At 35.2% G+C, this 20,362-nt stretch overlaps 3 protein-coding genes, 1 long non-coding RNA gene and 1 other non-coding gene across 5 annotated transcripts; 3 read left to right on the top strand and 2 right to left on the bottom strand.

Moving 5' to 3' along the window:
• The first annotated feature begins 253 nt into the window (after positions 1–253).
• LOC133787721 (small nucleolar RNA R71) lies at positions 254–360 on the top strand. The gene has a single exon (XR_009872723.1). It is a non-coding gene; the product is annotated as a small nucleolar RNA R71 (small nucleolar RNA).
• Positions 361–1,685: 1,325 nt separating this feature from the next.
• Positions 1,686–3,374, top strand: LOC133786042 (uncharacterized). The gene has a single exon (XM_062225256.1). The coding sequence runs from the start codon at positions 1,686–1,688 to the stop codon at positions 3,372–3,374; it is 1,689 nt and encodes a 562-aa protein (XP_062081240.1).
• Positions 3,375–6,963: 3,589 nt separating this feature from the next.
• LOC133783241 (uncharacterized) lies at positions 6,964–7,443 on the bottom strand. The gene is made up of 3 exons (XR_009870843.1): positions 7,329–7,443; positions 7,187–7,237; positions 6,964–7,045 (listed from the first exon to the last, which is right to left on the bottom strand). It is a non-coding gene; the product is annotated as an uncharacterized LOC133783241 (long non-coding RNA).
• Positions 7,444–10,442: 2,999 nt separating this feature from the next.
• Positions 10,443–12,464, bottom strand: LOC133786041 (importin subunit alpha-4-like). The gene is made up of 6 exons (XM_062225255.1): positions 12,386–12,464; positions 12,210–12,301; positions 11,970–12,101; positions 11,448–11,677; positions 11,176–11,254; positions 10,443–10,736 (listed from the first exon to the last, which is right to left on the bottom strand). Exons 1-6 carry the CDS (start codon positions 12,462–12,464, stop codon positions 10,560–10,562), a joined length of 789 nt encoding a protein of 262 aa, XP_062081239.1. The 3' UTR covers positions 10,443–10,559.
• Positions 12,465–18,597: 6,133 nt separating this feature from the next.
• LOC133786040 (zinc finger BED domain-containing protein RICESLEEPER 2-like) lies at positions 18,598–19,761 on the top strand. The gene has a single exon (XM_062225254.1). It carries the CDS (start codon positions 18,598–18,600, stop codon positions 19,759–19,761), a length of 1,164 nt encoding a protein of 387 aa, XP_062081238.1.
• Positions 19,762–20,362: the final 601 nt, after the last annotated feature.

Here is a 20,362-nt window from a genome sequence, read left to right as displayed (position 1 = left end):
GTTCTTTAAAATGTTGGTCATTGAGGCCATTTGAGCGGTTAGAGCATCTACTTCAAGAACACCCGCTACTTTTCGGCTTGTAGGAGCTCTAGTATTTGACCATTGGTAGTTGTTACTTGCAATCCTTTCCAAAATCTCAAATGCTTCGTTGTAAGACTTGGAAAGAATGGCTCCATTGGCTGAAGCGTCCAAGACCATTCGAGAGGCTGCATTGAGACCATTGTAGAATGTCTCCATTTGTATACAATGTGGGATACCGTGGTGTGGACATTTTCTTAAAAGCTCTTTGAATCTTTCCCACGCGTCACTAGTGGACTCACCTTCAAGCTGCTGGAATGATATGATTTCACTTCGAAATTTTGCATTTCTGGTGGGAGGGAAATATTTGCGCAGAAAATTTTCAGCAAGATCATTCCAATTTGTGATGGAATCAGGGGGCAAAGTGTTGAGCCATGATCTAGCTCGGTCTCTTAATGAGAATGGAAATAGCTTCAACCTTAATGCTTCTTCACTCACTCCTTGTAGCTTGAAAGAATCGTTCACCTCCAAAAATGAACGAAGATGGAGATGAGGATCTTCCGTTGGCATCCCACTAAACTGCCCCACGGTTTGGAGCATTTGAAACATCACTGGCTTGAGCTCGAATTGAGCTGCTTGTATTTTTGGCCTCACAATGCCTGGATTTAGCTCATTAAACATGGGGGCAGCGTATTCTCGTATTGCTCTGGCTCTGTCATCCGCCAAAACAATGGGATTAGTAACTTGCTGGCCATCCCCCTCATCATCAACACGTTCAGCCATAGTGCCTCGGCTTTTAGCCTTTTGATCCATTCTCCTTTTTCTGAAAGTTCGTTCGATCTCGGGGTCAATAGGAGCAAGTTCACTGTCGTCTTGCTGGTTCATACACTGTAAGTACATGAGTTTGCACAACCCGAACCAACAAGGTTAAAAACAATGAAAATAAACTGTAAAATAGTTGATAAAATAGAATTTAATTTTAAAGTCCCCAGCAACGGCGCCAAAAACTTTTCAGCAAGATCATTCCAATTTGTGATGGAATCAGGGGGCAAAGTGTTGAGCCATGATCTAGCTCGGTCTCTTAATGAGAATGGAAATAGCTTCAGCCTTAATGCTTCTTCACTCACTCCTTCTAGCTTGAAAGAATCGCTCACCTCCAAAAATGAACGAAGATGGAGATGAGGATTTTCCGTTGGCATCCCACTAAACTGCCCCACGGTTTGGAGCATTTGAAACATCACTGGCTTGAGCTCGAATTGAGCTGCTTGTATTTCTGGCCTCACAATGCCTTGATTTAGCTCATTAAACATGGGGGCAGCGTATTCCCGTATTGCTCTGGCTCTGTCATCCGCCAAAACAATGGGATTAGTAACTTGTTGAAATGCAAGTATTAATCTAATGCCTATGTCAATTTTCAAAAAGCTAGGCATTGGGGAAGCTAGACCAACCACAGTTACTTTGCAATTGGCGGATCTTTCTATGGCGCACCCAGAAGGAAAAATTGAAGATGTTCTAGTGAAAGTTGATAAGTTCATTTTGCATTTCAACTGTAAAATAGTGGACTCATCTTCAAGCTGATTTATGCTAGGCTGAGAGAGGTTCTGCCATCCATCATCTCAGAAAATCAAAGTGGCTTTGTTAAAGGGAGGTTTATAGCTCACAACATCATGATTTGCCAAGATTTAGTGAGACATTATGGTAGGAAGAGTGCGCGTCCTGCTTGTTTGATGAAAATTGATCTTCAAAAGGCTTATGATACCCTTGACTGGGACTTTTTACAAGAAATGTTAATGGCGCTTAAATTTCCCAGCAAGTTTATAGAGCTAATCATGGCTTGTGTGACAACTCCTCGGTTTTCCTTCATGATAAATGGATCCATTAATGGTTATTTGTCTTCTAAGAGGGGGTTACGTCAAGGGGATCCAATGTCTCCTCTGATTTTTGTTATTGGGATGGAGTATCTTTCAAGAATCCTTGTCAAAGTGACTGAGCATCAGAGATTTAAGTTCCACCCAAGATGTGAGGGGTTGAGACTTACTCACCTTTGTTTTGCTGATGATCTGTTATTGTTCAGCAAAGGAGATTTTGATTCAGCTCTTTTACTGTTAAAAGGTTTTCAACTTTTTTCAGATAGCTCTGGGCTTATTGCAAACAAAGGTAAATCAGCTATATATGGAGCAATGATGCAAGAGGAGACTTGGGTTAGATTGACTGGAATAACTGGGTTCAAAAGAGGTCTCTTACCTTTTAATTATTTGGGAATGAAGATCAGCAACAAGCGTATCACAAAGGCGGATTGTGAATGCTTGGTGGACAAAATGATGCTAAGAATTCGCACTTGGAGCACTCGAAACCTTTCGTTTGCTCGCAGGTGTGTTTTAATTAACTCAGTCCTTTTTTCTATTAATACCTACTGGTCTTTAATAGTTATTCTTTCGAAGGCTATTGTGAAAAGAATAAATCAGCTTTGCCGTGCTTTCCTTTGGAAAGGTAGAGCTGATTATGATGGGCCTGGTCAAGTGGCTTGGGAGGAGACTTGTAAGCCTAAAAAGAATGGAGGTCTTGGCTTTAGAGATGTTGGTTTATGGAATAAGTGTGCAGTTGGTAAATTTGTTTGGGCGATTGAAAAAAAAGAAGATAACTTGTGGGTCAAATGGATTCATAATGTGTATTTGAAAGAGAAGGAGTGGTGGAGCTATATGCCTCCCCCTACAAGCAGCTGGTATTGGTCTAAAGTAGTTAGAATCAAAGAGGAATTTCGAGCAGGTTTGGTTGCAGCTGAATTCCGAAAGAATACCTTTAGTATAGCTGCCTTGTATAGTAGATTGAAGAGCTTGAATGAGACCAGATGGAACTTCACTCTTATATGGGATAGGATGAGTAGTCCCAAGCATAAGTTCATAGCTTGGCTTGCTCTCAAGAAGAGATTACAAACCAAAGACAGATTGCGTCGTTTTGGTTTCAATATTGATACTTGCTGTGTGTTGTGTGGGCAGGTTACTGAATCTCATGAGCACTTGTTTTATGGCTGTGCCTTTAGTACTAGGTGCATTCATGAGGTGTTGAATTGGCTGGGTATTGGGAATAATTTGTGCCAGCTTAGGGGAATAGTGAACTGGGTTAGGCGTTGTGGTCATTCCAAATGTCGAAGGCGGATGTACTTATGTCCGATAAATGCAAGTGTGTATCATATTTGGTGCTCAAGGAATGATGCTTTATGGAACTCTAAATCTCCAATAGTCACAAATGTAATTAGAACTTTAAAAAGAGAAATCTGTAGTAGATTTACTTTCATAGATACAAAAGGAATTAGCAAAAAGGATATAGATTGGGTGGGGCAATTACTTTGTAATTAACTGATTGGTGTTTGTATTTGGTTTTGTGCATAATACAATTTTGAGCTAATTTACCAAAAAAAAAGATCTTCTTTTTGACTTTGAATAAAAATAATGAATTTAATTAAAAATATTTGAATATTCTTCAGTCAAAGGCTTAGGACTTGGTCAAATTGTTCAGAGGGAGGTTTAAGGAGTCATAGCTTGATTTTTAAAATTAAAAACAAAAATAATAAAAAAAATAGAATCCTAACTTCTAACTCCCTAAATAGGGCTGTGCAAAAAATTTTACAACCCGAATAAACCGCCCAAACCAACCCAAAAAAACTGCCAAAAAACGCAACCCGAATAAACCGACCAAAATTTAAACCGCCCAATTGTTACATTGGGCGGGTTGAAAATAATTATCAACCCGCCCAATATAACCCAACCCGCCCAATTAAGAATTTATTATTTTTAATATATTCAAATAAATATATAAATTAATTAAGTTTTATTTTAATTTTTTTACTATAAATTTAAAATATTGTTTTAAGCTTAAAAATATAAACTTCACACTATTAGTACTAGTATTTAAAAGAAAAAAATTACAAAAATGTTAAAAAAAAAAAATACCACTTTTGTTTGGGCGGGTTGACCCGACCAACCCGCCCAACCCGACCAACCCGCAAAAAAAAAACCATTTCGGTTTGGGCGGGTTAACCCGACCAATCCGCCCAAATTATTGGACGGGTTAAAAAAATTTTTTTTCTTAATTGGGCAAGTTACGGGTCACTTTTGCTAACCCGATTATGACATTGGACGGGTAAAAATGCCTTGTACCCCGACCAACCCGCCCAATGCTCAGCCCTATCCCTAAATCTCGTAATTCTAAACTCACCTGCAGTAAAATCAACATAACTGGAGATGTATATCTCCGATTTAGACCATCTTTGTACCGTTAGAAAAATAATTCAATTATCTACAACTTTCTTGAAATAATATTTTTCAAAATTCATAATATAACTGGGTCAAAAATAGGTCGGAATTTACAGTGCCCTAAAGTTACGAGAAAATCTATTTAATTATCTAAATAACAATATAATCCACAAATAAACAAGATTGTGACAAATGTCATGCTCCTAATGGTCTTGGAAGATTCTAGAGCTTTCTCGAACTTTCTTTTATTTAAACTATAATTAAATCCTTAAATAAACATGCACACGACAAGTGTCACGATCTTATTAATTCTATCAAAACCTTATAGTATAATAAATAACACACCTAGGACAAGCAATATTAATCAAACCTTATGTTATAATTAATATTCTTAAACTATAGGTTAAACTTATACAATTCATAACTATTGCTATGAGTTTCCAACTAAGTTCTGACTTGAACCAAAATCCACGGAATCTAACATACTACTACTACTACTACTACTACTACTACTACTACTGCTGCTGCTACTACTACTACTACTACTACTACTATCTAGCTAGTTAAGTAAATATTCTGGGACTCTACAGTTCTCCCCCACTAAAAAGAATTTCGTCCCCAAAATTTACTTATCAAACAATTCCGGATACCGGGTTAACATGTCTTCCTCCAACTCCTACGTTGCCTCCCGTTCAGAACTATTACTCCATAGGATCTTGACTATCGGAAAACTCTTAGACCGTAATTCTTTCATCATTCTATCTAGGATGCTAGTCAGTCGTTCCTTATAACTCATGTCTTTCTGGAGTGCTATCATATCATATTTGAGGACGTGAGATGGGTTTGACACATATCTACGCAGCATCGAGATGTGAAACACATTGTGACTATCTGTTAGAGCTGGCGGTAGGGCTAATCTATATGCAATTGCTCCCACTTTGTCCCATATCTCAAAAGGACCTATAAACCTGGGACTAAGCTTGCCTTTCGTCCCGAATCACTTCACACCTTTCATAGGAGATATCTTTAAGAAGACTTGATCTCCGACTTTGAACTCCACATCACGTCGCTTGGCATTCGTATAACTTTTCTAGCGGCTTTGAGCAGCAAGCATACGCTCACTACAAGAAAAACTGCTTTTAATAACACCGAAAATGTGTTATCAAAACATACGATAACACTTTCTGATGTGTTAAGACCGACTATGTTATCGTAGGTCAGGGTACTTTACATAACACTTTATCAGTGTTATACAGATGTGTTATTGTATTGTCAACGATAACACAATTTCTGTGTTATTTTAATATATAGATAAGTGTTGAATTATGTTATTTATAGTTGATTATATAACACTTTTTTTGTGTTATACTACACTTTAGTATAACACTTTTTTTGTGTTATACTACACTTTAGTATAACACATGTGTTATATTAGCTTAGAGAAACATAATTTTTTTTTACTTACACAAAACTAGAAAAACAAATATGAAAGTTGAAACAAAATAAGGTAACATAAATAAATTTTTATTAATTACTCAAATGTAATTACAATATTTAGTCTACTAGTCTAGGCTTAAGAAATCATATTACAACATAATTTATGACCAATTCAAATTCCTTTATCACTAAATACAAAACAAGAAATGTATACAAAAATTAGTGAAATACATTCTTCCTTTCTTTGCATCAATATCTCGATGGCTTTGCAGTTTCTTTGAAAGTGTTATGCTTCAAAAATAGGTCAGTAAATACCACCCTCAAGTTCTTAACCTCTCTATCTAATTCACTTGGTGTCCTTTGTCTGCAAGATCCAAGAAAATGGAGTAGGATCCACCAAAAACTAAGATAAATCAAGAATTTTATTTTGAAGCTTCTCTCCATTCAATATACAATATGGACTAGCATCCTAGAAACACCAATGACTCAAGAAATCAAGGAAACTGGACAAAAAAAGGACTTCTGGAAAAACATACTGATGCATACTCACACTTGCTTGAAAAACTTTGAGGTGTTAGGAATGTCATCATTTGCAGGAGGCAAGGACTTTGTTGCTAACTCATGAAGCATAGATTGCACAGATAAAAATTTCTCCCTCAGCATGACATTGTACTCGTACAAACATTTGAGATTCTTTTGAACATCAGACATATCCATTTCTGAAGAATCCTTCAACTCTGTAGCAAACAACAACAAAATGGAATAACTACCTAGGCAAAGTAAATCCAAAAATGGTTAGAAGAATTTCCATAAAGAATGAAAAAACATTTGCTCTCAGGCTTATGGCTTCAGAAATAACATTTCACAGCACCCGTCCTTGCCTCAAATAGGATGGCAAAGAAATGGACTAGCGATCAAAACTTCAGAGTAAGTTGTTACCTAAGGTAGGTGGTAGAGGAATGTTGGCATGAGATAAAGAGAATGAAACAAGCTGGGATGAACTTTCCTTGCATGATCCACCGGATTGTTGTTCTTCCTCATGTTTTTGTGACTGGAAAAGATGAGCATTTCAAAATTATAAAATTCACGAGTACTGACACACAAAGATGTGATTACATATACATTTTTAAACCAGAAAATATAAAGCAAATAACACCCAAACAAGGAGGCAATGAGCTAGTTATTTATATCAAAATATCATTAAAAAAGAGGTTGATATGCAAAATCTGTCAAAATAACAATTGAAGATCCTCACCTCTTGTAGTCCCTTGGTTCAAAGTATTACCCAAAAAAAGAATTTTCTTCATAATATCTTTTAATTTGAGGGAATTCCGGACCTATTAAACAGAGCATAAAACTACCCAAGTCAAAACAGATTCTCAAAACTGCATGGAAGAATTTAAGTAGCACAGGGATCTGTCAATACAGTATAGATATCAAATTCTGCAAGAAAAAATTCATCATCAGGAGCTGCTTACCTCTTCACATGCAGAGTTCACAGTGTTCAAACTCTTTTTAAATTCTGAAATCTATAAGACGATGAGAAGGATTATACAATATAGATTGTAATAATAATAATATTTTAACCACCAATGAAAAGCATAAAAAATATCACCAAACCTGATAGTTGAACTGAATCTTGAAAGAGAACACTCGCAATTTTGATTCCACTCTAGGAACTTTCATCAACTCCATAAAATACTGAAATATTAAAAACATAACAAAATAAAAAATGACCTTTTGGGACTATTCCAGCCATGATAGAATTCAAAAGGTATTGACAAGAACACATAACAGTAGAGAAAACTTAGAAGAATAGGCAAAAATAAATACTGTATGGCTGTATTACTAATTGAGAAAGGTAGAATTTAAAGCTCAAGATGAGAACTTTTTCCATTTTATTGATTTGAGAAAGGAACAAGACAAGGAAGAGATTGTATGTATTGAATTGGAAGCTGGCAGAGCCTATAGAGAAATAATTCGAAACTATATATAAGTGGTGAAAAATAATATTCTTAAAATATATCCTAGCCTAGGAGAGATTGAACTCTTCTTGAAAATTTTCCACTCTTTTTGAAGCAAACACAATAGGAGAAATCACCATCCAAAAGAAAATAAAACTTATGATTAAAAAGGTCCCATCATTCAGTATTCTGATAAAGCAAAGCAACTTCGACACTATCAAATAGTTTAAAAAGATAATGACATAATTTTCTCCAGTAGAATGACAAATGATAAAAAAACAACTAGAACACTACAAATTTGAATCAGCAAACAAAGCACAGAAGTGACAAAAATCAAAGCAGGCAAGCACCTTCGCCTTCAAGTTGTCTAAGAGTGTCATAAGGATTCAATAAATAAAAGACTAACACTGTTGTATCAAGTCAAATCCAATGAAGTAATCACAATTACAAACAGGTAAATCTTAAAAAAAAAAAAAAAAGCTGTCAAAATATATAAAACCAAAAAGAAAAACACAATTAAGCTTGATAAAGTACTATAGTGAAGAAACTCTCAAAGAGATAAACTTGAATAGGCATTTTGCAGACACAACATTCCACTTCATCAAATCAAAGTCAATATATAACATTAAACATTGCAAAGCCAACAACAAAGTACACCATTGATGTTTGAGACCATCATATATGTCTGCAATTATATAGTATACTATTATACCCACTCTCTTCATAATAAGTATCAATCAAGTTTAGGCACATACATCAAATCCCATATCTAAGACCATCATATATGTCTCAAGTGACCTATTGTCTACAAAATATGCACATAAAATATGAAAGGAAAAGAAAGATAATGATATTCTAATCACAAATTAACCTCAATTTTTGTTTTTGATCTCAACAGTAGCAAGTTAATATTCATGACCTTAAAGCAACATACTAATCGTGGTGTTGCAAGCTTAAGTGTAAAACTTACAGTATGAACAAATCAAACAAATTCTAAAAACCAAATCCCCAACAAGCTACTATGTAGGAAAAAAACCCTACTACTAGATGATAATCCATCACAACATATAAAATCAATACAATCAATTTATGAAGAGATTAAAATAGTTGATAAGTGTCCTGCTAAAAAGAAATGCAATGAGTTAGAACAAGCTAATCTGCAGTACGAGTCTACCTTGATCATTAATATTGCATCATATGTGCCTGCTAGCAACAAGTCCAACTTGGAGTCTTCCATCTCCTTTGTTGTTGGATTGACGATAAACTTATCTCCTACAAGGCCAATTCGAACTCCAACAATAGTCTTTGCATTTGGCACTTCCGATAAAACGCTGTGGAATTTATATAATCAGGCTAAAAAAATATGCTAGTCTATCAAATTCTAAATGTGATATCGAAGTGGCAGTACATGATAATTAAAAAATTAAAAATTAAAAATTAAAAAAAAGATGAAAAAAAAATTACACTGCTATTCCTGCAGCTGTGATTGCCAAAGCATCTTGAGAGTGCAAACCATCATAACTCAGAACCTGCATGCATAGGAAGATCATGAAATTTCTAGGAAGTGTGAAGCATAAATGTAGAAAGACAGCTCTAACATACTGACTTGTTCAGAAAATAAAAGTGTTACTCAATTATCAACACATAAAAATCATAGAACAGCAGGATGTAGCCAGCCATGAGGCTTTTCTTAGAGATTTAATACCTAGTTTGTTTGTGTAATCTGTTCCCTTTTTTCTTTCTTTGTATTAAACTAAGTACTCGTAATAATACATGTTGTGTGCCTATATCTGTTGCAATTACTAAAAGTAAATGCTAACGCACCCAAGAAATTATCTGAGTTTCATGGTAGAAGTCTTTCAGCATTGTTGGACGCAAAGGCCTATCAATCAATCTACATATCAGAACCTGCTTGCAACAGCAAAAAAGAAAATAAAAATTGTTGTACAAATAATCACAGGACAAGTGAGTAAAGTAAAGGACAAAATTCCTTGAAAAAACAACAACAAACCAAACTACAAAACCCCATAGTTTATGTTACGCCATTTCCTCGTAACAAATATTAGAAAAGGGAGATGGGAGCAAAGAGTAAGGGTTCCTTCCTATTATAGACTGGACCATCACAAAATCTTTAAGCAACATGAAGGTAAATGCCCATAGTAACCACATAAATCAAGAAAGTTTAAATATGTTCCTTTTCAATTGAATATTTTTTAAGATTTTAAACACTTGTATCAAAGATAGAAAAATACAAAATTTCTAAAAATATACATCAGAAAACTCCAATCCCTGACTAGATCAGCAAACAAAATATCTTTAAACTCTTTAGCATCAAATAACCAAATACCTACCTAATTGAACTAGCAAATCAAGAACTTAGATAAAAAAAAATGATTTTCAAATGTAATAAGTAATCAATGTGCACATTCCCAGCATAACCATCAGCTGGTCTATTCTGCAGAAGGAATAGACTCCACAATAGCTTCAGCATTGTTACAAGCCACATCCCAGCATAACCATCAGCTGGAAGCTGAACCCCCCTAATAAATAGACCAGCAGTCTTTTACCATACTAAACAACAACTAATAACTGCTTAGAAAACATGAAAAAATCAAGCCAAACTTGACAAACATACTTGTGGTTATTATATTTAAACTCAAAGCCAAGAAAACATACTCAAACCTAGAGAAAATTAAAATACAAATTTAAAACGAAGAATATATTCAAAACAAACTAAAGCAGATACCTAAACTTCCCCATCTAGAAGTTGTGCCATTACAATAAGATTCATCAGTTTGGAATCAAGGTTAATTGACCAACAAAAGATACATTGGAAACTAGATGATTAAAGTTTGGATTCATTATCTCTCATCATTCTTAAACAAACTTAAGTTTGACAAAAATATAAGTAAAACTTCGAGATAGAATTTAATACCTGTATTTGAGCTTTATTACCAGCAGTAATATTTAAGATTGTCCAACAAGCTTCCTTCTTTATGCTCTTTTTATGGTTTTGTGTAAGGAGTTGAAAGAGGCAAGGGAGCACTTGATTGTCAATTACAAACTGGAAAATTACAAAGCAGGTTATTCTATTGATATGTTTAAGCAGGGTAGCAGAAATCATTCGATTGATAATTACCAAAAAAAGCAAGGAGCTAAGACCCTGGAAGTTTAATATATACTATTTTAATTGTAATTGCTTTACACAATCTAAAGATTATAACAATGTAATCAAATCACCGGTAAAAAGATAACTGATTTGTGGCATTAACTTTACCAAAATTAGCACCAAAAAGGTACTATTTCCATAATAACTTGCATTAGGTAAACTTTTAAGGAACTTAAATATAAGTTTATAAATAATGCCAAAAGAACAGAAAAGTCAACACATCATCTAGGAAACAAATTGACCACAAGTTTATTAAACAACAATAAAACAATTACCCAGCAGAGCAGACTACAGAAAGAAACTGGACAGTGCATGGCTTATGTGTGGTTAATACCTGAGTCTGAGAATCATCACCAGTGACAATATTATCCACAGTCCGAAGAGCAGGTACAAGAACTGTAGGCGATGGATGCCTTTAAAATAAATTATTATGAAAATAAACGATGTTAGATAGAGAAACGAGAAACCTAGGCCAATAACAATTCCTAAAACTAGCACAAATAGAAACAACAAGCATATACAGACAAATAACATACTAATATATGTTCTCACAATTACTTTTTTTTTTATTATTTTTTGTAAACCCCACTTTGTCAAAAAAGAAACATATGGTTAAGAATTATTTCATGAAAATAGAGAAATGCAACCACCTGATCAAATGGTGTAGGAGGCTTGCCACGACAGAAGTTAGATAAAGTCCACGTAGCATTCCTTAGCATGGATAGCTTCGAGTGCTCATTTAATTGAGCTAACAAAGGAACAAGAGCCCCGTGACTAAGAACAAGATCCCTACAACTTGGTGAGTCACCAGCAACATTACCTAAAGCCCATACAGCCTGTTCATGATGAGAATGTGTGTATAGAAGATCAGAATTGTAGTACACAGAAAAATTGAAAGTTAACACAAAAACGGCAGAATAATTAAGCAATAGGAAACCTTTAGAATATAACAAACAAGAGTTATCATTAAAAAATTTATAAATAAATGAGCCCAAGAAGATTATTGCCAGAAAATGTAAGTGACCAATTAAGTTTGACCATATCAGAAAAATAATAATTCATATATAGTTAAAACAGTTGAGAAATATTTGTTGCAACTCAAAATAGGTAAAGTGAATAGAAAGCTACCTGCTCTCTGACATCGTCACTGCCAGAACTAAGAAGTTGCACAAACATGGGGACAGCACCATGATCGATAACAACCCGTGTAAGCTCTGATGTTCCAGATGCAACATTGGTCAAAGCCCATGCAGCCTCAAACTGCAATTATAATAGTGTTAGGCCAAGCATCCATCTATCTCCTTTAAAAATTAATCTGACTGAAACAGAAAATATTAAAATTAAGCAAAAACAACAAGGTGCTCCTACTTGCAATTGAGGCACTTCATTCCTTCCAAGAAACTCAACAAGCCGAGGCACCACGCCTGCCTTAATAACTTCGTCAATTGGAGGGCTGCGCTCTGCATAAAATACAAACCAAAGTAAGAACTAAATGGATATACTCCTAATAGTTCAAGCATAGAGATTACGTCCAGCTCCCCTACCAATTGATAATAGCTTTCTAAACTGAGTAGTTGCCTCTAATTGTAAAGCAGAATCATCAGACCAAACTCCTTGAACCATCACAGGAATACTTTCCAACTGCTCATAAAACACTGATTAAAAACATTGAACATAATGATCCAATCAAAAAGCAACAAGAGAAAATGATAAAAGTTAACTCTCTGAAAACATCTCATAAATGGATGTTTTTAATCAATTGTTTGCCACAACATTTATTTCTCACTCAAACAAAACACGAATGCTTAACGAATATTTGGAAATAAACCTTGGCAATGGTCGACAAACCATATCTCCAAATTATTAGTCTTATCTATCATCTCAAAACCTCATTTCAAAAAGTAGTTTCAAGCTTTCAGCTTGACACTAACTTGAGCTAGACATTTAGCCTCTCCAAAAACAAAAATATATTATATTACCATAATGAAACCATGAATTTTAAACTTATCTTTTCAAATGCAACAACAAAAAAAACAGTTATTAAACCTTCAGTTTCACTCTCCATCCCTTTTTCCCAAACAATCAAGAGCTAAACCCATATACTAACGCAGAAAAAGACAACCCCACAACATCGGCGTTCCCATTTCAATGGTATTTGGAAATTGAATTCAAGTTTAAAATCAATAAAGGAAATCAGAAGCCCTTCTCCTATCAATCATACTGAACGTTTTATTTTAAAAATAACAACAATCCAAGGTTCATACTTCCATTTCGGATTTCAACCACAAATCCGAACAGAAAGACCTAATTGGGACGGAGAAAAGTGGAAAACGGAAACTAAAATCAATCAACATTAGGATTTGAAAAATAATCAAAAACCATTTATTCAAATGCAAATCTGAATCGAAATTCTTGAAATGGGGAACGTACCCTCTTCTCCAAAATGGCTGCATTCTGACTGCCTTTCTCCATGGTAGGAATTGCAACGCCATGAACATGTAAAGATTCGGCGTGACAGTAGTTGGGAGCGCCATCGATTTGAGGAGACAATCGTTTGTTCTGGCAGCCAGGAAAGTGGTCGCTCTTCAGAATCGTCTTCTTCCCGAGCACTGATCCTCCCCTCAGCTTCATCACATGCTCCGGCTCCTTTGAGGAGATTTGAGAGAGTGAGGAGTTCGGAGACCGTACCAAGCCGAAGAAATGGGTCTCTTCTTTTGTCGAAATGTTGAAGGAAATGGGTCTCTTTTTGTTGAAGGAAATGAAAAAAAAAAAGCTAAGGGCGGGATGACTAAATAAATTACCGCCCTTTTTTTCATTAAGTTGCCAATATAATACTTTTTCATAACTCTTTTTTATTAGTATTATATTCATGTGTTATAGAAATGGGTATTTGGTGTAGTGGCTTTCTAATCAGCGCTACTACATCCTGAGCTCCTCTAACAGCTTCAGGTCCAAGTAGTTTCCTTTCTCCTACCTCAAACTAATGCAACAGAGATCAACCCTTCTTCCATAAAGTAGCTTGCAGGGTGCAATCCCAATTGTTGACTGGTAGCTATTGTTGTAGGAGAATTCTATCAGCGACAAATACTTACTCCAAGATCGAGCGCCGATCCTCTATCGAATACTATTGTCTTAGAGATTCTCTGCAGTCGTACTATTTCTTTTACTTAAACGTCTGCATATTGATCTGCTGTGTACGAAGTCTTAACAGACAAGAAATGAACTAACTTGGTTAATCTATCTATTACTATGAAAGCCGAATCATGCTGCTTACTTGTTCATGTCAAACCCGTCACGAAATCTATGGCTATATCATCCCATTTCCATTTTCAAATGCTAAATGGTTGCAATAAACCTGCAGGCTGCTGATGTTTTGCTTTCACTTGCTGGCATACCAAGCATTTAGACACATACTCTGCTATATCTTTCTTCATTCCTAGCCACCAATATAACACTTTAAGGTCGTGAGTCATCTTGGTCGACCCTGGGTGAACTAAGTATGGGGTATTGCGCGCTTCTTCTAAAGTCTTCATCTTAATCCCTTGATCATTTGGCACGCATACCCGATCCTTGTATCTTAATAACCCTTAACTAGGTATTGGGAAATCTATGGCCTTCCTTTCTCTAACTGCATCCATATGTGCTACTGATGTGTCATCATGTCCTTGTCCAATCTGTATATTTTCTAACAGGCTTGACTGGATGGACAAAATTAGTCAGGTTACCAATGACTACTTCTATTCCAGCATTGATCAGCTCCTGCTTAGGAATGGAAAAATGGGTCTATGGAGCGGGGCGGGTCGGGGCCCCGACCCGGCGGGGCATCATTGCCCCGGTAAAATTGGGGCAGAATTTGGAGCGGGGCTTTGACCCGCCCCGCCCCGATATAAATTCAGGCAGGTCGAGGTAGACCCGCCCCGATTACTTTTTTTTTATTTTTATTCTAAGTGAGTTATACTACTGAACTGAACCCTTTTTTTTCCAAAGCCAAAAACGAAACCTTCTTCTCCAAACCAAATCTGCTGCTGCCGAATGCCGATCCAACCTCAGAACAACCAGAAACAACATGGTCAATGAAGTTCCCGCTAGGATCGACACTCCCGCCACTAATTTCCATCTAGGAATGTGTTTTGCTCGTTGACCGGCGGTGTATCCCACCACCGTCACCTGCAAAGTTTTGGGTAATGGTGAGTGCTCTCTTCTCCATCTCCATCTTCAGATCTTCTATTCATTTTTTCAGATGGGTATTACTTCTATTCATTTTTTCAGATGGGTATTGCTTCTATTCATTTTTTCAGATGGGTATTGCTTATGTGAACACAAATTTTGCATGTAAAGTACTTTTGAATTCAAGGGTTTCTTGATGGTTCTTTTGCTAGGTGCTCATTTTCATGTTCTTGTCTTTGCTCTGCTGTGAAGTTATGGCTATTGATTCATATGGAACTTGATGTAATAAACAATCCAAATGCAGCTTATGAACTTGATTTTGCACTCAGATTCTGTGAAATTATACCTTATTAGTTATTTCTCTCTTTTTCTATTATGTATGTACTGTTCAACATTGATAAACATGTTTTTGTCAGCCTTATTTTTTGTTGCGTCAGGTTTTCTCCTTCTTGTCATTGTTCAATTGTATTTGTATTTCATGAATTGAGTTTACTCATATAACATAAATCTTAGCAACATTATGGTCGTTTCCTTTTTCAGGTTTGCATCTTTGCCTATGGTCAAACAGGATGAGGCGATAAATTCTAGTCCAAAGTCCAAGCTTTCCACAAAAGTCCAAGCTTTCCACAAAAGTCGCCACAACAATAAATTCTAGCACGTAAAATCCCATTTTAAATAATTCATATTCAAGTTAAATTAAAAAAACTCTCACATTCAATAAAATAACCAAACTTAAGATTCAAATTTCACTAGAAGAAGCATCCAAGCCACCTTCTTCTTCTTCTAACTCCTCGGTTCTTTTTAGACCCTTTTCACTCTCTCTTATACTCATCTCCTCTCTTTCTTTATTCCTCAATATATAAACCCCTTAATCTTTTGTATTTTTCTGTATACATTTTCTTATAATTATATAGCTTTCTTCTTCAGCTCTGTCTCTGTCACTTTCTATCTGATGATTAGAAGTTGAATTTTTTTTATATGGGAAGTTCTGACTCTTCAGAATCTCAGTTTTCCTTCCCATAGCGAGCTAGGCCGCTTATTCCAATTATTATTTTTCTTAATCTTACTTTAATGACTGATCAAGCTTTGGTTTCTTCAAATGTAAAGTACTTTTGAATTCAAGGGTTTCTTGATGGTTCTTTTGCTAGGTGCTCATTTTCATGTTCTTGTATTTGCTCTGCTGTGAAGTTATGGCTACTGATTCATATGGAACTTGATGTAATAAACAATCCAAATGCAGCTTATGAACTTGATTTTGCACTCAGATTCTGTGAAATTATACCTTATTAGTTATTTCTCATCGTTCAATTGTATTTCATGAATTGAGTTTACTCATATAACATAAATCTTAGCAACATTATGGCCGTTTCTTTTTTCAGGTTTGCATCTTTGCCTATGGTCAAACAGGATCAGGCAAAACATAACCGGTTGGCTAGAAGCTGTTTCAATCCAACTGTTCTTTTAGGCATACTGTGGCTGTAAGCATATATTGCATTCCTTTCATTTGCATCTACATAAATGTTGGTTGTTTAGTCAAGTATGCAAACTCAAATAGTAGAACCGTTTTTTTATGACATATCTTATTTTCATATTTGCTTCGAATGCGGTTTGATAGTTTACTGGGTTTTTATTTTCATTTTTATACGTATAATAAACAAAACCATTATAGATGATTGAAAAGAAAAGAAATAGAAGAAACTAAACACTAGATAGAATAAATTATTTGTTCTCTTTTCCTTAAAAAAATTTGACAAATCTCTTTGATGACCAATTTAACAAAAAAGCAGCCATCTTAGTCTCTAAGACTTGCCAGAACCAATAGTCTTCTTAATCATTAGAGTCTTACATCTTTTCAGAAGTACCAGTCAACTTCATGGAGCCCATTAAATTTCACCAGAAGTTTCATTGTTGACTTTATGACTGTCATATATCTATCTATATGTTATTTCCTTGACATTTATTATTTTTGGAAGTTTGAGTTGAGCCATAAATGTTCAATCGATGCTGTAATTTTAGGCCTTGGTACTGTTCATCTTTGATTCATTTGACATGAAATTATTCTATTCTGTTGTGTTTTGCTAGACCTTAAATAAATGCAAAACAGTCTTAAATAAATGCAAAACTTAATGTTCTGTTCTGCTATGTGCACTTTTGTTTTGTGTTTTGGTTGGGGTCATTGATAATAATAGGTTTCATGATGACTCTTCTACTCAGGGACCCCTGCGGATTGTGTTTCATTAGGACAGTCAGTGACACTATTTTCTTGGTCAAAGCCTTTACTGGTTAGAATTTATGTGTTGTAATCTTTAAGTTATATTTATACATATGTATAATATTTTTGGAGCCAAGCAGTTCCTAATTGTTATGTGGATATAATGTAGGTTAGATCAAACACTAAACATGTCTACCCAAGATGTTATCGAATCTAATTTTGTCGATGATGTTGATTATGTTCATTCAACACATACACAAAAGGCACAATCTCTAGGAAATACAAGAGATGAAAGTGAGAGTAGATTTACTAAAAGAAAGAGAACATCTCCTGCATGGGATCATTTTACATTGCAAAAAATTGATGGTAAACTAAAGGCCGTTTGTAACCATTGTGGGAGGAAATTAGGGGGAGAGAGTAGTAATGGGACTAAACATTTGCTTGCTCATGTGAAAAGATGCCCAGTAATAAAGGAACAACTTGCCATGAATCCTAATCCTAATGCAAGTCCTTCAGTCACAACTTACAATTTTGATCCTGAACTAGGGAGAAAAAAGTTAGCTCAAATGATCATTCTACATGAATACCCTTTATCGATGATTGAGCATAGTGGTTTTATAGACTATTCAAATACTCTTTGCCCTATCTTTAAAATGTTGTCAAGGAATACAATTAGGTCTGATATTTTGAAAATGTACAAGGTTGAGAAGGAAAAATGTAGCCAAATTTTGGAGAAGAATAGAAGTAGAATTAGGGTTGTTCATTGGACCATATCCAATGTTTTTGGACCCATCCAGATCCAATCCAATTATACATTGGATGTTGGATTTCTCCAATCGATCCAATCCAATATTGTATGCTCAATCGAACCGAAACGATCCAATAAGTCATTGGATTGGATCGGTTCCATCCAATGGATATGAATCCCTGTATTGGATCGGATCCATCCAATATTTTTGATCCAATATTTATTATATCGGATTGGATCCATCCAATATTTTTGATCCAATATTAATTGGATTGATTGGATCCATCCAATCCGATCCTTAGAAGAGTTAAACCTGATTTTTTAAAATATATATATATAATATATTTTTTATCTGAATATTAATTGGATGGTATTGGATCATTATTGGATTGGATCGGTCGGTTGGATCCATTGGATTTACATGTCATCCAAGAACCGACCGATCCAATATTGGATTTTTAAAAATGTCATCGGATCCAATCCAATCATGATTGGATATCCAATTTTTAGCGGTCGGTTGACATTGGATCGGTCGGTTTGTTATTGGATCGGATCGTTTCTGCACAGCCCTAAGTAGAATAGCTATAACCACTGATATGTGGACTGCCAATCATCAAAAGAGGGGATATATGACTGTGACAGCTCATTTCATAGATGACTCTTGGAAGTTGCATAGTAGGATTATAAGTTTTAAGTATGTACCATGCCCACATGATGCTGTAACACTTACTGATACATTGAGTTCATGTCTGTCTGAATGGAATATTGAAGACAAGATTAGTACAGTGACTGTGGATAATTGTACAACTAACGATGCAATGATTCCACTTTTGAAGGAAAAATTTAATTCTAACTGTTTCATTTTAAAAGGAAAGCTACTTCACATGTGTTGTTGTGCGCATATTTTGAATCTTATTGTCAAGGATGGATTGTCTGTTATTGGTGATAGCATTGACAAGATTCGAGACAGTGTTGCTTATTGGTTGGGCACACCAAAGAGGTATGAGAAATTTGAGGACACTGCTCGTTCTCTTGAAGTGACATGTACTAAAAAGTTATCACTTGATTGTCAAACAAGGTGGAATTCAACATACTTGATGCTCAACATCGCTTTATTGTACAATAGAGTATTTGAACAATTAAAACTACGTGATTCAAGATATGTTAGATATGTGCCATCAGAAGATGATTGGATTAGAGCTCAAAAATTGTGTGACAAGTTGGAAGTGTTTCATGAGGTGACAGAGTTGTTTTCTGGAACTAAGTATCCTACAGCTAATCTTTTTTTCCCAAAGATGTGTCAAATTAAAATGAGAATTAAAGCATGGATGACACTAGATGAGCCCTTTATTAGGGACATGGCAACTCAAATGATGTCTAAGTTTCAAAAGTATTGGGAAGAGATTCATGGGCTTATGACTGTGGCTGTTGTTTTGGATCCAAGATATAAGTTTATGTTGATCGAATATTATTTTCCTACCATTTATGGAAATGATCAATATGAGATTGAAATTGAGAAGGTCTGCAAGCTTTGTTATGAGCTACTAGAAGAGTACAGTTCTAAGTTTCCTAATCTTAGAGAAAGAAGTCAGCAAATGGATAGTGTATTAGCATCTTCTCAAACACAAATAGATGATCTATCTAACTTTGACACATATGTTAGAGTTGCATATGGTGTAGAGAATGTGAAGTCAGAGTTAGAACTCTATTTGGAAGAGAAATTGATACCTAGGACTGATGAGTTCTTTGATATATGCAATTATTGGAAAGTAACAGGACTCAAATATTGTTGACGCTGTTTTTCGTCAACAATGAAAGAAGAGCACGTAAACAATAATTAGTAATGGCCAATAAAAATATGATAATACAAACACGATTTTTTACGTGGTTCAGCAGTTAAATCTGCCTAGGCCACGAGTCTTTCTTATTAAGACTTAAGAATATCTCTAAAAATCCTTCAAGGATGAATTCCCCAGAGTTTTCCTCGATCTCGACTTATTTAGAAGTAGGTTTAAATTCCAACTCGTCGATTAGTTTTAGCTGGTTTGTTCCAAACCTATTAAGTTTGCACATTTGGTTAAATCCAAACGTTATTATCTTTTGATAATTTGGTTGTCCAAACTATCTAAGCTCGTGTATCTGGTTATATCCAAATACTTTTATGTTTTTGATAATTAGGTTATGTCCAAACTATCTAAGCTCGCGTATCTGGTTATATCCAAATACTTTTATGTTTGTGATAATTCGGTTATGTCCAAACTATCTAAGCTCGCGTATCTGGTTATATCCAAATACTTTTATGTTTTTCGTGTATGTTATTTTATTTTTTAAGCTGATGGTATATGTACCAATGATGCCCCCTTAATATCCTATGAGTGTGACCGTAGGTTATTA

This window comes from Humulus lupulus, chromosome 6, assembly GCF_963169125.1.
Source record: "Humulus lupulus chromosome 6, drHumLupu1.1, whole genome shotgun sequence".
Lineage (NCBI taxonomy): Eukaryota > Viridiplantae > Streptophyta > Magnoliopsida > Rosales > Cannabaceae > Humulus > Humulus lupulus.
The sequence above is the reverse complement of the archived record's forward strand: the minus strand, read 5'-3'. Positions and strand labels throughout refer to the sequence as shown.